General features: G+C 44.7%; 1 protein-coding gene across 3 annotated transcripts in view; it reads right to left on the bottom strand.

Annotated features, from left to right (window-relative positions):
* The window catches only part of ATP11C (ATPase phospholipid transporting 11C), a 1,508,462-nt gene that overhangs the window by 861,511 nt on the left and 629,578 nt on the right, over positions 1-17,373 (bottom strand). For all 3 annotated transcript variants that reach the window (XM_069612799.1, XM_069612797.1, XM_069612798.1), the window contains exons 9-10: positions 12,439-12,503; positions 11,694-11,775 (exon numbers count right to left, since the gene is read on the bottom strand). In XM_069612799.1, the coding sequence (XP_069468900.1) occupies positions 11,694-11,775; positions 12,439-12,503 (147 nt within the window). The remainder of the gene's footprint in view (positions 1-11,693; positions 11,776-12,438; positions 12,504-17,373) is intronic.

The following is a 17,373-nucleotide window of genomic DNA, read 5'->3' on the forward strand; positions in this document are numbered from 1 at the left end:
CACCCTGCCATGGAAGCCAACGTGTCTGCCCTGTGAGCACACTGTGACACCACTGTCACCCTGCCTGTCCTGTAGGTGGCCCAACACCGAGCCACTACAGTCACCCTGACTGCCTGCCACTAATGACACCCTGCATTCCATGCCATCAAAGGACCAGGCCAACGTGGGCTTGGAGGGCGATACTTGCGGGCCCCCCTGAGCCGAATCAACAAGCTGTGTCCGACCAACCAAACCATGCAGCCCTGGCCCCAACACCAAGGATTAGTGCGACGGGCAAGCAATGGGTTCAGGCTCATTACGAGTGCTTGTGCGCCCTCCTGTGCCCCTGAAGCAAAGAGACACTCCCGACTAGGGGGTGAGTGATGTCCTGTCACCCCGAGCCCCGTTAAAGTTATGGGGAGCAGCCTGGATGCCCTGTGATCTGTGTCTCGCTGCCCTGCCCACAACATCAAGGGACTATGCCGATGTGGCCCCTGTCACCCGCCAGGTACGGCTTTGCCGGTTTTGAACTGTACCATCAGTGGAACTGGACCAGGGGACGTGACTCCTGAACAGACGCTGGTGGAAAGTGAACTGGTCTCCTGCAGTCCTGCCATTGCTTAAAGAGGACTCAGTAAACATGTGTTTTGATCCTGTGAACCTGCATAGTAACTACATGCTTAAAGTGGTCTCAGTAAAGGACAGTGATGTGAAGCTGTGCTCCCGCAATTGGTAGGGGTGCTCCATCCGGTACCAGGGGCTAACCATGGGCCTCATGTAGTGGTGGCAATTCCGTACCCCAGGTTAATAAAGGGTTTTGTAACTTGCGGTCCCAACTGCCAACCATCCACAGGTGGTGCGTCCACTTTGACTGTCACCTGAGGATGATGGGTTGATGTGTCATATGTTTATAAGTGTTTGAGACCATATGTGTATTAGTGGCATATCCTATTTGAAGTTGGTCCCACGACTCTGAAGTAGACCAAGTAATGTCTTTCTGTAACGGGGGGTGGGGGGAATCATTTATGTTGTAACCAACTTGTTTGTTCCTTATGAAAAAGGAGGGATGTCGTGTAGTAACCCTCCCATGTGTGTTGATCCTTTAAGGGGATGTGTCCCTCCCATGCACATTGCCCTTTTAAGATTGGCCATGACTGCGTCATGGCCCAAGCTAATAAAAAGGAGCCCTGCCGACACGTGCAGGAGAACGGCTGCAGACTCCAAAATGGAATACCATGAGTCTGTGTCTCCTTAAGGCCTGCAGTCCCACCCTGTGTAAGCAGTGCCTGCAGGCCAGGTAGCCACGGGGCCCCCCTGCCGGCAAGGCAGGCAAGGTCTGCATGTGCAGGCAAGGCTTGCCCTGCCACCCCACCGAGACACTGGGCCGCCAAGGTGCTGGTGCCCCATAGCACCTCAGGGGGCTGGTGCAATGTCCATGACCAGCCCCCAGCCATCAACCCCTCGAGGCACTGGGCCTCCCCAGGTGCTGGTGTCCCATAGCACCCCATGGGGCTGGTGCGATGTCCATGACCAGCCCCTCCATAACAGAGGACAGGGATACACTGTAACACACGCGGTAAGAGTATGGAAGTAAACATTAAGAGTGCCAGAAGTTTACAAACCGCAGAGGCAGGAAACCCCACATATCAATTAACAATAGTGAGCAAACAGCTCCCACAAGAGCAAAAGTACTGCCATACGAATACAGCTGAGTGTTAACCCCTTTATCAGAGGGAGCAAACACTTAGTAGAGGCAAGGCAGGCAAAGCAGTTTGTGAGTTGCACATGCAGTCTCAGACGAGAATCTGTCTTCAAGGAGAGGGAATGGGGCCGGTGGATCCGCATGAGCACTATGATAGTTTCACCTGACTTCGAAAATGATAACATCAGCCCTTTAGCCATCGGGCCCAGAGTCAACACACACATGCAATGCTTAACCAGGTAAGGATGCAAACCCAGAACCAGAGCCGGCTTTAGAGGGGGCAGGCTGGGCAACCGCCTGGGGCGCCACACCCCCCCAGGCAGCCATTAGCCCCCGCCACACCAGCTCATGGGAGTCTTTCAAGGTCTCCCCTGAGCTGGAGTAACGGCAGAAGGCGTGTCAATAGCAAAAGGGCGCAATTAGCCCCGCACCACGCCAGCTCGGAGGGGTCTTTCAAGGGCTCCCCCAAGCTGGCATAGTGGCAGAAGGCACGGCAGGTGTCCCTTTGTTATTAAATGCGCCAGTGGAGCACATTTCATAACAATAGGGTGCTGATGCGCTACTATTCACAACATTCTCCTGCTGAAAAAAATAAAAAGTGCCACATCCTTGCCCCGCCCCCTGTTGACCCCTAAGGCTGGCTCTGCCCAGAACACCTGATAATATTCATGGGGAAGCCAGTACACCTAGGGAGGAGGCGGAGACTCGAGACCCAAACCAAGACCTGGGCTGATGAGGAAAGTGACCCACCAATTAGTATGTTTAATCGGCATAATTAGAGCCAGTGGCGGCTGGTTCATAATGGGCGAAGGGGCACCACCGACCCGCCAGTGCCCTTGCCCATTATGAGGGAGGCGAGCCAGCCCAGTGTAAACACTGCACGCTCTCCCAACTGCTTTCTATAGCCATGGCAGTGCTCCTGGGCTGGCTTAACCAGTCAAAGGTAAACGTAATTTCCCTTTGACAGTTTCAGCTCCCTATCGCGCATGGCCAATGGACCATACAAGGCCGGGGACATTTTGCTTTACTAGCCTGGCATGACCCGTTACAAGCTGGGGAACTGCACCTCTAAATGTGCAGAATTGAGGCAATATCAAAGATGCCCAGTAAAAAATGTTGCCATGACGGCATCATTTTTTACTCAGCATCTTTGATAAAGAAAGCATGATAAGTGTTACGACTGGCTAGACTGACATGTTGGTGCAGCCAGTCTAGCCATTTCTTGCTGTGGCAGGACGTTTTTTACGGACCATCTATCATAACGCAAGCATGATGTGTTATTACGTGGCAGACTGGCATTTTGGTGCATCCAGTTTGGACATGTGTCCATATTGTGGCAGGACATTTTTAATGGCAAAAACCAACTGGATTATGTTTTTATGTGGAGGAACTGCCTTTTATTGGCTGAGCCCGCATGGACATGTTTTCTTATGGTATCATTACTGGCCTTATGCGCAAAGCAAACGCCAAGTATGTTCTTTTATGGGAATACAGGCATATAGTGGTGCAGTCAGCATGTAAATGGTTTTATAATGGGATATATGTGCGTTGGGAAATGCTCTTGTGATCTGTTTGTGACAAACATTCAGCTATTGGATTTTTCCATGAGTTACACTACAAAGCCAATAGATAACGTTCTGGCTTTTTACCCAATTTTTCACTTAAAGTATGCATTAAAAAGCACCATTTTAAGCAATTATTTAAAATAAATTCTCTGAGGCAGGGGGCGGTCCCATAGAGCCACCATTGGTTGTTTCGGTCTCCCTCGCTGTGCTCGGTCACTCTGGCATATTTAGGGGGAATATTTACACCCTTTCATTTGGAACATTCACCAGACGCAACTGATTAGAGACGTCCCCCTACCCACCAGTACAAAAAGAGGAACAAACCGCACAGCTATGTGAGAGCTAGGTTGACGTACCATGTCAGATTATTAGAAATGAGAAAAGCAAGAGGAGAGAAGAGGAGGTGGTTAAGCTAAATAGCTCAAACATTGAGAGAGATGAGACTTCTAAGAGAGAGAAGAGCAAGGAGCCTTCCGAGGACTTTAATCCTGTGAAAACTGAGAATGAGTAGAGAGACAAGCCAGCTGGGGGCAACATTTTAGATCCTTTTGGTAGCCTGAAGACCATCAGATCTGAGAGGAAGAAAGTTTATGTGATTCTGAGGAGGATGAAGCATATCAGGTAAATGCTCATTATGAGGACCTGAGGAGCAAGCTAAAACCCTGGAGGGAAACCCTCGACTGGGTGAACTTCAGAATTAGCGCAACTTGAAAAAGTACCCAGGAGCAGGGGAGTCAGTGTACTTGCTATTCGAAGAGTCCCAAAGGGCAATAGTGGAAAAAATAGTGAAAGCTTTCCCGGCCCCATAGGCCATGATGGGAGTAGCTGCCTCGTCTTGCCTCAGTAGTAATTTAGAGAGTCCCCTATGATAACAGGGGGTAAATCTGCCTGGACTTGCCCCAGAAGGAGTATGTAACTTGGCTACAGATTCCAGAAGAGCAACTAATTTTTGGGGCATCTGCCAAGGGAACAGAGAGAAGTATGCTGGGGCGATTGAACTACATAGACTGAGTGCACCGAAGGATGATTTAGGAGGTGCGGCAAATTCCAGGATCTTATTTGAATAGGATATGGAACTGGATATTGACCTAAGGACATTAGTACTTTTTAAACTAGTTGATTTTATTTGATTTAACGTACTCCTCCATCCTAACCCTGTTAAACCTTAGCTTTCTTTTTTTCGTTTTCTAGCTGGTACACTCCTAGGCCCTGTAGAAGTTTCACTCATCCAAACCTTGTCCTCAGATCTTCGGGTTCAGTGAACCGCAAAACTCAGCTTGGAATTTTGACCAAGGAAGCCCAAAGCAGCTAAGAGAATCAAAACAGACGTACCCCGCAGACATTAGGTCTTACCCTCAGAACCACCGTGTACCCATACACTACAAAAAGACCATGCTTTGTTTATTGTCAGCCCATTTTACATCCAAAATCCGTGCCAAGTAGGCCATCCTCTGCTTAATGCATACCCTTCTCACGTGCCAGCCTTTACCCTTGGTGGTCCAAGTGGCATTGAAAGCCATAATAACTTAACTGGTAGGTGTGTCCATTGTTATTTTCTTTCTGCCACACGACACATATCGACAGATTGTTTGGTGAGCTTTGGAGGGCAGTACAGCTGCTCACAATTTCTCTTTCATATGTTTAATCAGCTAAGAAATTAGCTCTAGTTGCATGTGTTACTATGAAAAACTCAATTTCACCTTGCTCTACACCTTACCTTATGCAGTTCCTTCCCCATCAATGAAAATGATAATTCTACATTGTGGCGAGTTGCAAATATTCCTCACCCTGGAAGAGAGGGTGGAAGGGCGAGAGGTTAGGGACTGAGGTGGTCTGGCCGCTACCTGATGTGCCTCACACAGGGTAGAGGGAGTGGGATCCTGCATGCTTCCCACCCCCACCAAGACACGGTATGGCACCGACCAAGATGTTACAAATTCCTGCAAAACCCAAAAGGAATAATGCCAGGGATTTCTGAGCAAATCCCAGAACATAAATGTTAGGCAAACTTGAGTAGTACAGTCTCAATATCCAGAAGCAAGTCACAGCATAAAAAAGGAACCTCTCCCCCTGCAAGGCATTTTGTTAGCATTAGAAGACTATCCCAGAGGCCAACCAGCAAAGCGCTTCGTAACATGAGCACAAAGCCCACACACAAGACACAGATAAGTCTCCAAACTGACAAACAGGAGAGTTCGGACGACTGCGATCATGCAGTCAGATAGAGCTGCAGTCAGACGTTGCGGGACACCAGCCAGTACACAGAAAAGGCAGCGTACCAAGTGCAGGATCCAGAGGACGGCAACGCTGCAAGCCAAATTTGTGGATACAGAAGGAAAAAGTTGAGGGGAAACCTCCCAATGAATGCAAAGAGAGCTTAACACAGATTTAAATATCTATTAAGGGAAGTACGAGTAAGGAACCAATCTAAAACACTGAGATTAAACCACAACTGCCCGAGCCATTCCAAAGGGCAAACACATGTACCAATTCCCAGGAATCACCATCAAAGAGGAGGAGTAGGGGGAGAAGAAGTTTAGAAGGATGCTGATATGTTTCTAAACTCTTTCTGAATACACGGTAATCACGCTACTGGGGAAAGGTAGTTCCCACCGTGGCTAACCAGCACCGCTTAATCTGGAGAGGGCTAAGCCAGAGCCCTACCCATCAAAGGACAGGCTGCTGGATGAGAAGTAGGCCTAGTGGATGGTCTTGTGGTTAGGAGGAGGAGGTCTGAAGAAGAATCACCTCCTTTACCCGAGAGACTTGTGGCAGGAGGGAGACATAAGTGACTCAATAGCTTCAGCCTGAAAGTGGGGAGGAAGAAATACCCATGGAAGCGAATGCTTTTGAATCCAAGGTCCGTGAGAGACATTGTGAATGCTGTGAGATCCAAGGTCCAGGAGAGGCCTACAATGAATGCTTTGAAACCCAAGGTCTGAGAACAACCTACTGTGAAAGCCAATGAAACCTAAAATCTTGGAGACCTGCAGTGACAGATAATGAAAGTCAGGGTCGTGGAGAGACCTGAATTACACAAGTATTATGAGAAGCCTAGTGCATATTCTTCAGAGGCCTGAGGCCATGGAGGAGCCTAAGAGACAGTGCCTGATGCAAGGAATCTGATATCTGGTCAGAGAGCTGGTGTAAGCAGTAAGATTAAGAGTGAAGTCTAAATAAATCTTCACAGGTTAAGTTTATTTTGCTTTGTTAATTTAGGGCTGGACATTTGAGATTAATTTTGAGATCTCTTGTTGTCTGAATCATGAAACATTTGTTTTGAAAGACTAAACTTAGCCTGGAGCATAAAGGCCCTGCTAAGATTAGGTTTTGGACTTTGTCGGTCACATCTTCTGAACCTTACTTTGTGGAAATATATGATTTAGACACTGATCTGCAAATATGTTGGATAGCTGAGAAAAGTCTCAATTTGTGTTCAGCCATTCCTGATACTATTTACTTTAGAAACATAATTTTTGCTTGGAAATTGTGCCCTCGGTCATGCAAGTGTGTGGTCCAGCTCTTTCCCTTAAAACAGTAAATAAAGGGAGTTGTTGAACCACATCAGTCATTTGTCACTTGTGTCAATGCTCAGCCTCACCACAGTTGATGGATCTGTGAATGGGTATATCAAACAGTTACAAAGTGGTGCCATTTTGGAAGACTATAAGCTCATCAAAAAGGAATAAGAAGGCTCAATGGGGAGAAAACTCCACTTGCACATGCACTTGGCATGACAAATCAATCTCTGCATTCGTTTCATCCATCCTCTGTCCTTGCACAATGTTCACAATTATTCCTTCAAGGCTGGCCTCTCTGCACCAACATTATATTTTGTAATTCCTTCTCTACAACTGCTGTGGGAAGCAGATTTTCTCTACATTCTGGATCATTTCTGCAATTAATTTACTTATGCTAAAAATGAATAAAAACAATAATTAAAACTAATAAAGCACTAAGCAGGACATGAGGCAATACTCCTCCAGGAGCTTGGTAGGGATCCTTTGGTCCAGATAAAATGCTACCCAGAAGGAATGACATCAATATTGCACTTCCCTCAAGGGCCCAGAGACCAGCAGCTTCGATCACCTCAGACCACTAAAGTAACCAACTTAGAACCTTGGGGTTTTGGCGTTGACAGTATGGTATTATGCAGTGTATGCAAGGTCGTGGGTGTACATGAGCCGTGGTCTGAGCTAAGCCACAGTCATGCTTCAGGAAGGCACAATGATCTGCTGCCATGATTATCGAGGTGGAGTAGAGTGAGTGCTGATTGGCACGCACACAAGTATATAAGGCAGTGCAGTGCGTCTATTACATCAGGCTCAACCTAGGGCATGCGAATGCTCAGTTTTGCCCAACCACGCCCTGTTAGCAGTGTATGGGCAAGAAGTATCAAAATACAGAGCAGCGCTTTACAAAAGGAAATGAAACTTGAAATAGTAGAACATTCAAGGATTTGCAATTTCCGTATATCCCTTACTAAACTGAGATGACTGGGGTGGTTCTCTCTTATTATGCTACATAAGACTTTAAATGCCTTAAATTGAAATAACTTTCCATTGTTACCCCAAACTCAAGTGCAGCACTTGTAACACTATGGGAGTGTAGGCATCTTATTATTCGCTGTTCGCTTATGGTCAAATTAGAGATGTTGACGGAGTTCCACAGACACACTAGCGAGACTCAAAGAAATACCCAAAATGCATTCCATGGCGCAAATTACCATTGACCATAATTCTGTACTTTATAAATATCCCATGTACATAATATCACATTTTTATATACTGCTTCTTCCTCAGATAGATCTGCTTTTAAGTGCCATAATAGGTATTATTACCCAATTTACCAAACTTAGAATGATGCAAGGCAGATTAGTCACTGGCAGGATTCAAACCTTTGGGGCTGGAAGCTTTAGGCAAGCATTTAACTTGAAACCCTACTTTACCAGATTGCATTTTCTGGAGACCAGCATTGCTTGCAAAATCAGTTGTGCATAATATTATAAGCATCTGCGCAGAATGCACCGAGCCTCGTTGCCAATCAGGATCCCAGCCTTCCCGGCAAGAAGCTCTGGTGTTGCCTAACAATCTATCTGTTGGCTTCCCTGACGTCTGCACTCACATCTGTTGCCTGTGTGCTCATTATCTCTACCTGCGCTTACGTTCAAGTTGCTTCTTGTCTGGTTCTCTCGGCTCCTCCATCCTGTTTTTGCTTTAGGCACTGTAATGGAAAACAAATGCTCTTCCCATACTGGTGTTTAATGTCCTTTGTCTGGTAGACAACTTGGGATGGCTTTTACACTTAACGTTTACAATGCTAAAGTTTTCTCTATTGCTAGTTATGGGGGTGAACTGTGGGGAGGAGAGAAGGCCGGTTGTCTGCAAATAGTAGAACATTTCACCCTTCAAGAGTGCAGAAGCTCTCAGCTTCAGTCCCAGGTTTTGCCACTTATAGGGACATAAATGAGGTGTTCATATAGGATGAAATTAAGGCCTTGGCAATATCAATAGGAACTTAGCCATATCAATTTTCAAAAGTGTTTAATTAAAAAACGAAGACTCATGACAACATTCTTATTGATGCAAGAATCAACGAACAAAGAGAGGATGCTGGACTCTTGAAGATGTTTAAAAGGTAACCCTTTTATGCCATATCCTTTTGCATAATTGATGATATTTACTATGGATCATAGACACCCCAAGTTTGTAGTTTGATGTTTTCTCAACCAAAACAAATGTCAATTAATTGATTTTAAATTCATGTTTGGTATTCACTTGGGGAATTTGCACATTGTTTTGTGTTTAATGGGCAAACATTACCTCTGAATGACAAGCATGACTCCTGCACCCATCGCATGGGTTTTAGCAGCCTGAAGGTCGGGCCAATAAATTGTGTTTCTATATACTTCAGCAGATTTTACTGCTTAATTGTGTGCATCAAAAACATTTTAAATTAATATAAAATTACAAACGTCACATTGTCCTGAGAGTATGGATGCAGTTTTATAAGCTCCTTGTCCTAAGATTTCTTAGAAAGTGTGTGGCGTGTGTTGAGGCACATTGCTTTTTTCAAGTAGTCCCCTCAAGGGAATGACAATCTAGTAAAGTTATGACATCTTGAATAATATGGAGATGCTGTGAGGATCGGTTTATTTCTCTAGCTTTCATTATTTCTGATGGCCTCTCACTCTCAAAGTACAATGCATTTTCAAAATTGAACCCTCTGCTTTACAGGTAGCCTTAAAATACAGTTCCTAGGTTATTGTTTACAGGCGCAATTTATGATTCGGACGAACTGGGAAAGAAGCTATAGGCCCGAGCCAAAACACTTGGGAAAATATATGAGCGGGAGTCGCAATTGAAACTGAGGAGATGCTGCCCTAATGTCAACCAATCGCTGGGTTACAAGAATCAAACTACCAGTTACTAAGTGCTCCTCTCCAAAATATCCACATTCGCTGAGTTGTCTATATGATGGCTAAAATTGACCAAGATAGCCTTGTGTATTGTATTTATCAATACTTAATGACAAAATAGAATGTCATGGTGTACATAAGTGCCATATTTAGTAGTGCCGTTTGGCTTGATAGTGTGGAATTGAACGGTGGGTGAGTTGGTAGGTTGTGCTCGACAAGGCCCACAGCGGAATGTGTGCAGTATAAATATTTCAAGATCAATATTCTTTGACATGATACACAAATATGGAAAACATAGCGAGTCTGTACATTGATCGTTCAATAAAATATTCTAACATTCGAAATCATTATTTGATTTATTTTGTTGCTTGTATAGCGCACCATGCCCTGAGGCATCTGTGCACTTGCTTACATGGAAAAGATCACAATTGTAACAGATATTGTAGTCTTCCACTCCTATTCACATAATTACATTTTTTTACAGTTAAAGAGGTTTTTACATTTCACCCCTGTCACATAGGATAAGTACATATGGTTTGTAATCCTTGTTAGAGCCAATGGTGAATGATTTCCAAGGAAAAATAGACTTTCGACAGATGGCAGTGAATGAGAAGGGTATTCGCTTATGCAAGTTGAACACTCATTGACAAATACATATAATTCACTATCTGTGTTGAGACCATGATGGATTGTTTTTAATCCAAAAATCAATCTGGCTTCCTTTTGTCTCATATCAGTTTCTCGATTGTCACATCTCGATTCTCGTGTGAATTCTTGAATGCCTAAGAACATAATCTCTTCAATGTCCGTACATGAATGTTCAGAATGTCAGTGGTTTGCCAGTGGATAATGCATATTCTTAGTTCTGATGGCATACAGAAGTTCTCAAATTCTGATTCTTAGCTCACACTTTGTGCTGCCCAGATGATATTTCTTACAGACACTGACAACGCAATATAGAACAAATGTAGATCTGCAACTGAAAAACCCAGAATGTGATCTGTTTGTAAGTGTACGTCTCATAACTTGTGATCTTGTATGACTGTTTGTAAATGCTGCATGTGCCACATTTGTAAAACCCTGATGGTTTGGTTAACCAGTTTCCGAGGGTGTTGGAGAGGTGCCCTAAGGAATTGGTAGTGTGATTCTTTTAACTTCCGATTCCTTCATGTGCAAAGTGAAATCAGGCTTCTCCATATTTAACTTCCCTTTCCATGACATTTATAGGTCACCCAGCATACTTATTTATTTCATGATTATAGAGCAATGTCCCTGACACATACAGTTATGACAAATGATACATGCAACAGTAGAAAAAAACAGTAGGTCATACATTTAATGGGAAATATCTCAATGACAATAGGAATAATTAGGGTTATTGTTAGGTTTAAAAGGGATGAGAGAGGCATAAGAAAAAAGAAAGATGAAGACAAAAAGGGGGGCATAACACAGGAAAAATGAAGGTAAAGATACAGCAAGGCTAGTGGCTGAAATGAACCCCTCCCACCATAAAGTAGAATATGAAGATGGCAAAAACTTGTTTAAAAATAAAAGTAGTCCAAAATGTGCTTTTTTTTTTAATTGTCAGAAAGAAATACCTTCTGAAAAACAAGGGGCATAAACAAACTCAGTGAAGTAACTGCTCAATGGTGAGATCTGTATTTAAACTACTAGTTGGAATCCTAGCGGACCAACTAAGCCCTTCTTCTTCTCGAGAGCTATTAACTAAGCAGCATTACATGTTTCAGAAAGAGTATGTGCTAAATAAAGCACTTCAAAATTGGCAGAAACTGTTCTGGCAAGCACAATATAAAAGCAGATTTTCTATTTATAAAGCAATAAGGATAAAAGTCTTATGACTATTTATATGTAAATCCAGACACGAAAGTCATTCAAGGTTTTGAAGTTTGTCACTGTGAACTAAATAAACACGTGTATAAAACTAAATTTGAATCTGTAGAAGGGCATTTCACATGGGAATTGTTTTGAAAATCAAAATTAACATTGATTAAACATAAAATGGACTTACTTTTCTACTGCAGAGCGCTTTTGAGACTTCCCTTGATAGTTCAAAGCCATTTTGGTTTCCATTCCAGTATAGATTGCAACTCCTGTTCATCATAGAAAGCACATTGTGTCAGGGAGTGCATGTGCAGTACAGAATGTATTAATAGCCCCCCTTTGTAGCTGATTGAGAGTTTGGAAAGAGTAGGCAGCACACTCCTTTTGCGACATGCTGGATCAAACTTAGAGAGAGTGCATGGATCCGTTCATATCTGCCAACCCTCTTTATTCTTACTTCCCTGCCCTTCACTCCACCAGCTGAGCGCCAATGCGGGCTGGCAGTGGAGTAGAATTATTGTTTTAATACCCTACTATACCATAAGAACTCCTGGCGATTTTCTCATTGCGCAAGGCAGGAAGGTGAGGGGGCTGCCGCTAGCACTTTTGTCTGGTGCCCTGCGGGCTGATGCATGCCAACATAGTCCAGCAGGTGATCCAAAGTATCTCCCTGGCAAAAGCAGTTCATCTAACCCACCCTAGAGGCTCATCAACTAAAAGAGGCACAATCTCGATCTTATTTAGACAACAGACAGGGGGGGCTGGTGCCAACTAGAATAGTGCTTCAATTAGCTATTTAAAATCAAGGCCTTAATGCATTGTAAACTACTATCAACTGAACCCTGCTTCTCTGCTGTGCCCTCAGGAATGAGTTATAAAATAATATCTTTAGTGAGTTACACATTTCCCCGCAAAACATATACAATACTTACCATAAACCTTCTTGGTATTTTTTAAGGTAGCTCCTTTCAGCAACAAGTTTTCAGGGCCAAGCGATCTAGGCCAAAAAAAACAGATTCACTATTAATGAACATCAAATTTAGGGCAGCGTTTAAATCTCAACACTGAGACCATGGACAGGTCACTTAAGTACAATTGGGTTCCATTTGTGCTTCACATACAATTGGGTTCCATTTGTGCTACGGAATATAGGAACGAAATAGGAACTAAATATTTTCTTTATAATGCATTACAAAACGTGAGACAATATTTCTGGGGCATTTGGTACTGCCGCCACACTTCTATTGAATTATTAATAATATCCTTTCACTTGGAATGTTCCTCTTACAGCAGTCCTTGCCCTTAGTGCTGCAATCTCAAATTTAACACATTTGACAGCATAACGCTCTGCCAATATTCTAAAATTCCTCTGCAAAAACTTTACAGCAAAAACTGTTTTAGGAAGATTTTTCAGAAAACATGTAAGGTTGAAGCTAAAATACAAAAATCAGTGATGTGGCTAATAATCAAATGCTACCAGGCTTTTGTGGTTTACTAACTCTTGATTTGCCAGTTCTACTATTACGCATCTTAATGTAACCACCTCAGACGTGTGACGGGCTGGCGATCACTTGGGAGCTGCAGAGCTCAAATAGAGACCCCAGAAAGTGCTCAACTCACTGAGCTGTGCAGTACAGATGACCTGTTAAGGACGCCACTGTATGACACTTTCGTATTAATCTACCGACAGTCGAATCTACTCAACTACATATTGTGAAGGCATCATGAAGCAAGACACAGACAACAGACTTAAAGTTCAAAATAAAATGGCTTATTAAATCAAATATTCGGATGGTTGAAGTCCTAACTTGCCCTGTGCAAAGTTGCGATTTCCCTACCTGAAATAACCTAAGGAAAGTCTGAGTCAAAGAGTACAACTTAAAGGTCTGTCTGTGTCCAAAACCTATCCTTGCCCTCACAAGTAAAGCTAAACAATGTGTAGGGATGTCAATACTCAAAGAAACGGTGATCAAAACAATGTTGTGAGCTTCTTCCAGCTCTTAGCATCCTTTTCAGCACCCCTTCACCAAGTGCAAGAAAGTTACACAAATCCTTGAAGTTCCCTTCTCCAAGTTCAAGGCAATACAGTTCAAAAGAAAAAGGGTCTTCAGGCTCCATCCTCATGACAACATTCACAGTTCATCAAGTCTCAGGGTTCCCTTCCCCAAGACTTCAAACGTAGCAACTTGTACTTGTTTCAGTCTCTCAATGTTCAACACAACTCTAGGTCAACCTAACCCCCCAAGGCCCCTCCTGGATGGCCTCAATAGTTCACTTATAGTGCTCCTTCTTGATTTGTTTCACAATGTCTCCAGCTTTCACAATTTTAGGGCTCCCTGGTCTAAGCGCAGTTGTTAGACCACACGGTCCACCCACCACAGGTGGTGCAACCAGGAACCCTAGGCTCTTCAGCCTACACATGTTCTTCTGTATTTGCCCCGTGCACAGATTGACATTCGCTTAGCTCTCCTTGTCAGATTCTTCGCTTCATATGAAGATTCTTACTCTCCTGGCTTCCCCTGGTTAGCCTCTTGGCTTTGCCATAACGTGTCACACCTCTCATGCCAGTCTTCCTTGCCGCACTGTATCAATTCATTACGTTCAATCTGTGGTGGTCTCTTATATTCCCCACATTTCTGTTATGCTCTTGTATACCTGCGCTCTTATTTCGTAGATTGTTTTCAAAGGGACACTTTCCCTTTTCACTTTCATCAGTTCATAGCTTTGCCCGCAAAGGTTTCATGCAGTTTGGTATTCAATATGCCCGATTTCAAGTTTTTATTCAGTACGGTATTCAATATGCGTAATTTAGCATGGCTTCAAGTTTTCGTTCAGTTTGGTATTTCGGTATTTATGCGTAGCCCCCAGGAACGCCCCGGTTTCGAGTGCCACCTCCCTGCACGCACTGGTCCTCGATGTTCCTCTCCGGCGGCCTGGCTTCTTCCTTTCTGCTTCGCTAGATGGCGACATGGACGGCATCCTCTCTTCTTTCTTTCTTCTACGCAGCTCCAGCTGCTCTTTCACGACCACAGAGACTCGCACATCTGTGGAAGCCTAACACCCAACTAGCCCTGGGCTCCAGAGGTCCTGTGGGACTTCTGTCGGTGTCCTGGCTTCCTCTCAGGGCGCTTCTTACACCGCTGTGAGTCCGAGCAGGAGCTCCTCACACCCCTGGGCTGCAGGAGCAGCCTACCCTCCTCACCCAAGCACCTGTAGATCAAAGGTAAGCCCGTGGGCTTAATTAGCAGCGCTCGATCCCGAGCTGCTGCACCTCGCCGTGCAACTAAATAATTTGATCATATTTGCCCTGATACTCGGCCGCAACTGTGAAATTAGCCCCCGTGCCCAGTGGGCAACTATCTGTAATATTTATTTTATCTCCGGCTGATACAAACCACAAGGTTTGCAACTTTTAGATGGCCGTTCGTTGTCTGATACCGGCACACATCCTGAGCACCAGAAGTTCCTGCCTCCGATTGGGCAGTCACCCGGTCACTGGCTACATAGCCAATCGCAGGGCACTAGCAGGCTTTAGCCGGCCCCCCAACAAAGGCTCCCAAAAAGGCTTCTGGCTGAACCTGGCCGAGAGTGTCGAGTGGCTCGAGTACTTTATGCCCCTCTCCTCTGTTAAATCACTGCTGCGCGCCGGTATTGCCAGAGACCACTGCCTCTCACAACTGTGCATTCAAGGTAAACCAAACCTACTCACTGTTAACTTTCCGCCAACCCTGCCTAAGTACGGCCTTTGGCCTCAAACCTCCTCACTACTTGCCGCTTCTGGTCCCTGATTCCAGACCACACTGCCACTGCATAGCCGCGTTTGGTACATGACTTCAATACACATGTGTACAACAGCAATGCCATTGCTGAACACTTGGAACAATCCCACTGTATAACGGTAATACCTCCTCTCTGCTACGTTGGACTAACTGATATCCCTTGCAGCTTACAGCTACATCCGGACTCCTGCGACCGCCTCCATTATTAATCAGACACTGTAGTCAGCACCCAATTGATCTGTCTAGTAGCCTGAAGTCTGTTGCATGCTCGCATCATTATTACTGTTTAAGTGTATATGCTATTCCCGGATGACTGCTTATTGCCAAACTTAACTCTCACTTATATCTTCTACCGCAATCGCTATTCGCCTGATATTTGCATGATATTTACCCGATTCGTGCACACAGTTTGCCCATAGCCTGATAGCCTGCCTGTCACCTGCTCTGAGATCTACCTGATATGTACCGGATCTGTGCATAATATTGACTCAGCCGTTAACAGCCCAATCCCGGCCCAATTTGCACCACACCGTGTTCTCTGATGTTTGCCGTTGATAGCTTGCCTGTCTCTTGAACCTTGTTCCAGCCATTATTCCCCTGATATTTGTTTGATTTGTGCCTGATAGGTGCTGCCCCCTATGTGCCCACCATATCAGTAGATAGTCTGATGTACTAATTACATTACTATTGTCAAGGACTCTCCCTATCATCTAACACCACTGTATGGGTAGCGATGCTGTGTACCTAATCACTTCTCAACAGCTTGCCCATTGATGTCAACTGCTATATTCCATTCCTTATGCGCATCTGCAGCAGTCAGCTCCGCCCGACCACTCCCGCCTCTTAACTTCTAATCCCATCAGATTAGTAACCTGCCCAACAGTGATATACTCACCAACGTTGGATCCTCTGCCGATCTGCCACCCTGCAAACTATATTTGCTCAGATAAACGTATCATCGATAGCTAGCACCGCTAGCCTCTCCCTGACCCTTTGTTGCTCTTAGCGCACATACCAAGACGCCTGACTCACAGCTCTTAGCGAATAATAAGTGCCATTCCACTCCATTGGCGACCTGGTGGTAGAATGCCACCTTCACTTTCTGGGGTGTCCTACAAATCTGGTTACCGACCCTACTGCATCTTATCTCTACTTCCGGTTCAATAAACCCTTGTACACATACACTTGTAACAGCCCAACAGAACCTAAGTACTTTGTGCTACGAGCTGAAATCTCACCCCGCTCCAATGTTACATAACCTCACTATGCATGCAGCTGCATACAATACTATGAACCTATCTTGTCCCACCACCTGCAGAAACAAAAGACTTGGCTCTCGCACCACAACAAAACTCTGCGCAACACATAAGCTCCACTTGATCAACCGTCCCAGCATTACCACTAAACATTCACGCTCTCCCTCACCCCCCCTACCACAAACTTTGACAAACAATACCTTCTCACTACCATCACAACCAAAAGCAGCCACTATTAAAGGGGCCCTCATTAATGCAAGGTCATTAATCGCGCACGCCCTAGACATCTCAGACCTTATCACCACCAATGAGTCAGATTTTCTGGTGATCACAGAAACTTGGATGCAACCGGCTGCAGGTCCCGCTCTCCTGCTAGCAGTCCAAGACAAGTGTAACATTATCAGATCTGACAGAACTACTAAGAGAGGAGGTGGGGTAGCTATCATTGCCAAAAACACACTGGCCTTCAGAAAATGTGACAGTAGTCCTTTCCCCTCCGGTGAACTCCTTTCCATGAAACTCCCCCTTTCATCAGAGTAGACACTCCTCATCCACATCCTGTACCAACCTTCTGGCCAACTAGCTTCCTTTGAGGAATACATAACTAGCCCCCTCACACAAAATACCTACTCCGGCTCGAAAATCCTGCTTCTAGGGGACTTGAATCTCGGGCTTTATGATAACCTAGATACTAATACCTCTATCATCCAAAACCCTTTGGTTATGCCACTCATCAAAAAAACGAACCTTGATCCCAACAATCCTACCAACTTCAGACCTATCACCACTGTGCCTTTCCTCCTAAAGATTTTAGACAAAGCAGCATATGTCC

This window comes from Ambystoma mexicanum, chromosome 5p (assembly GCF_040938575.1).
Source record: "Ambystoma mexicanum isolate Mex_15411 chromosome 5p, UKY_AmexF1_1, whole genome shotgun sequence".
NCBI classification, from domain to species: Eukaryota; Metazoa; Chordata; class Amphibia; order Caudata; family Ambystomatidae; genus Ambystoma; species Ambystoma mexicanum.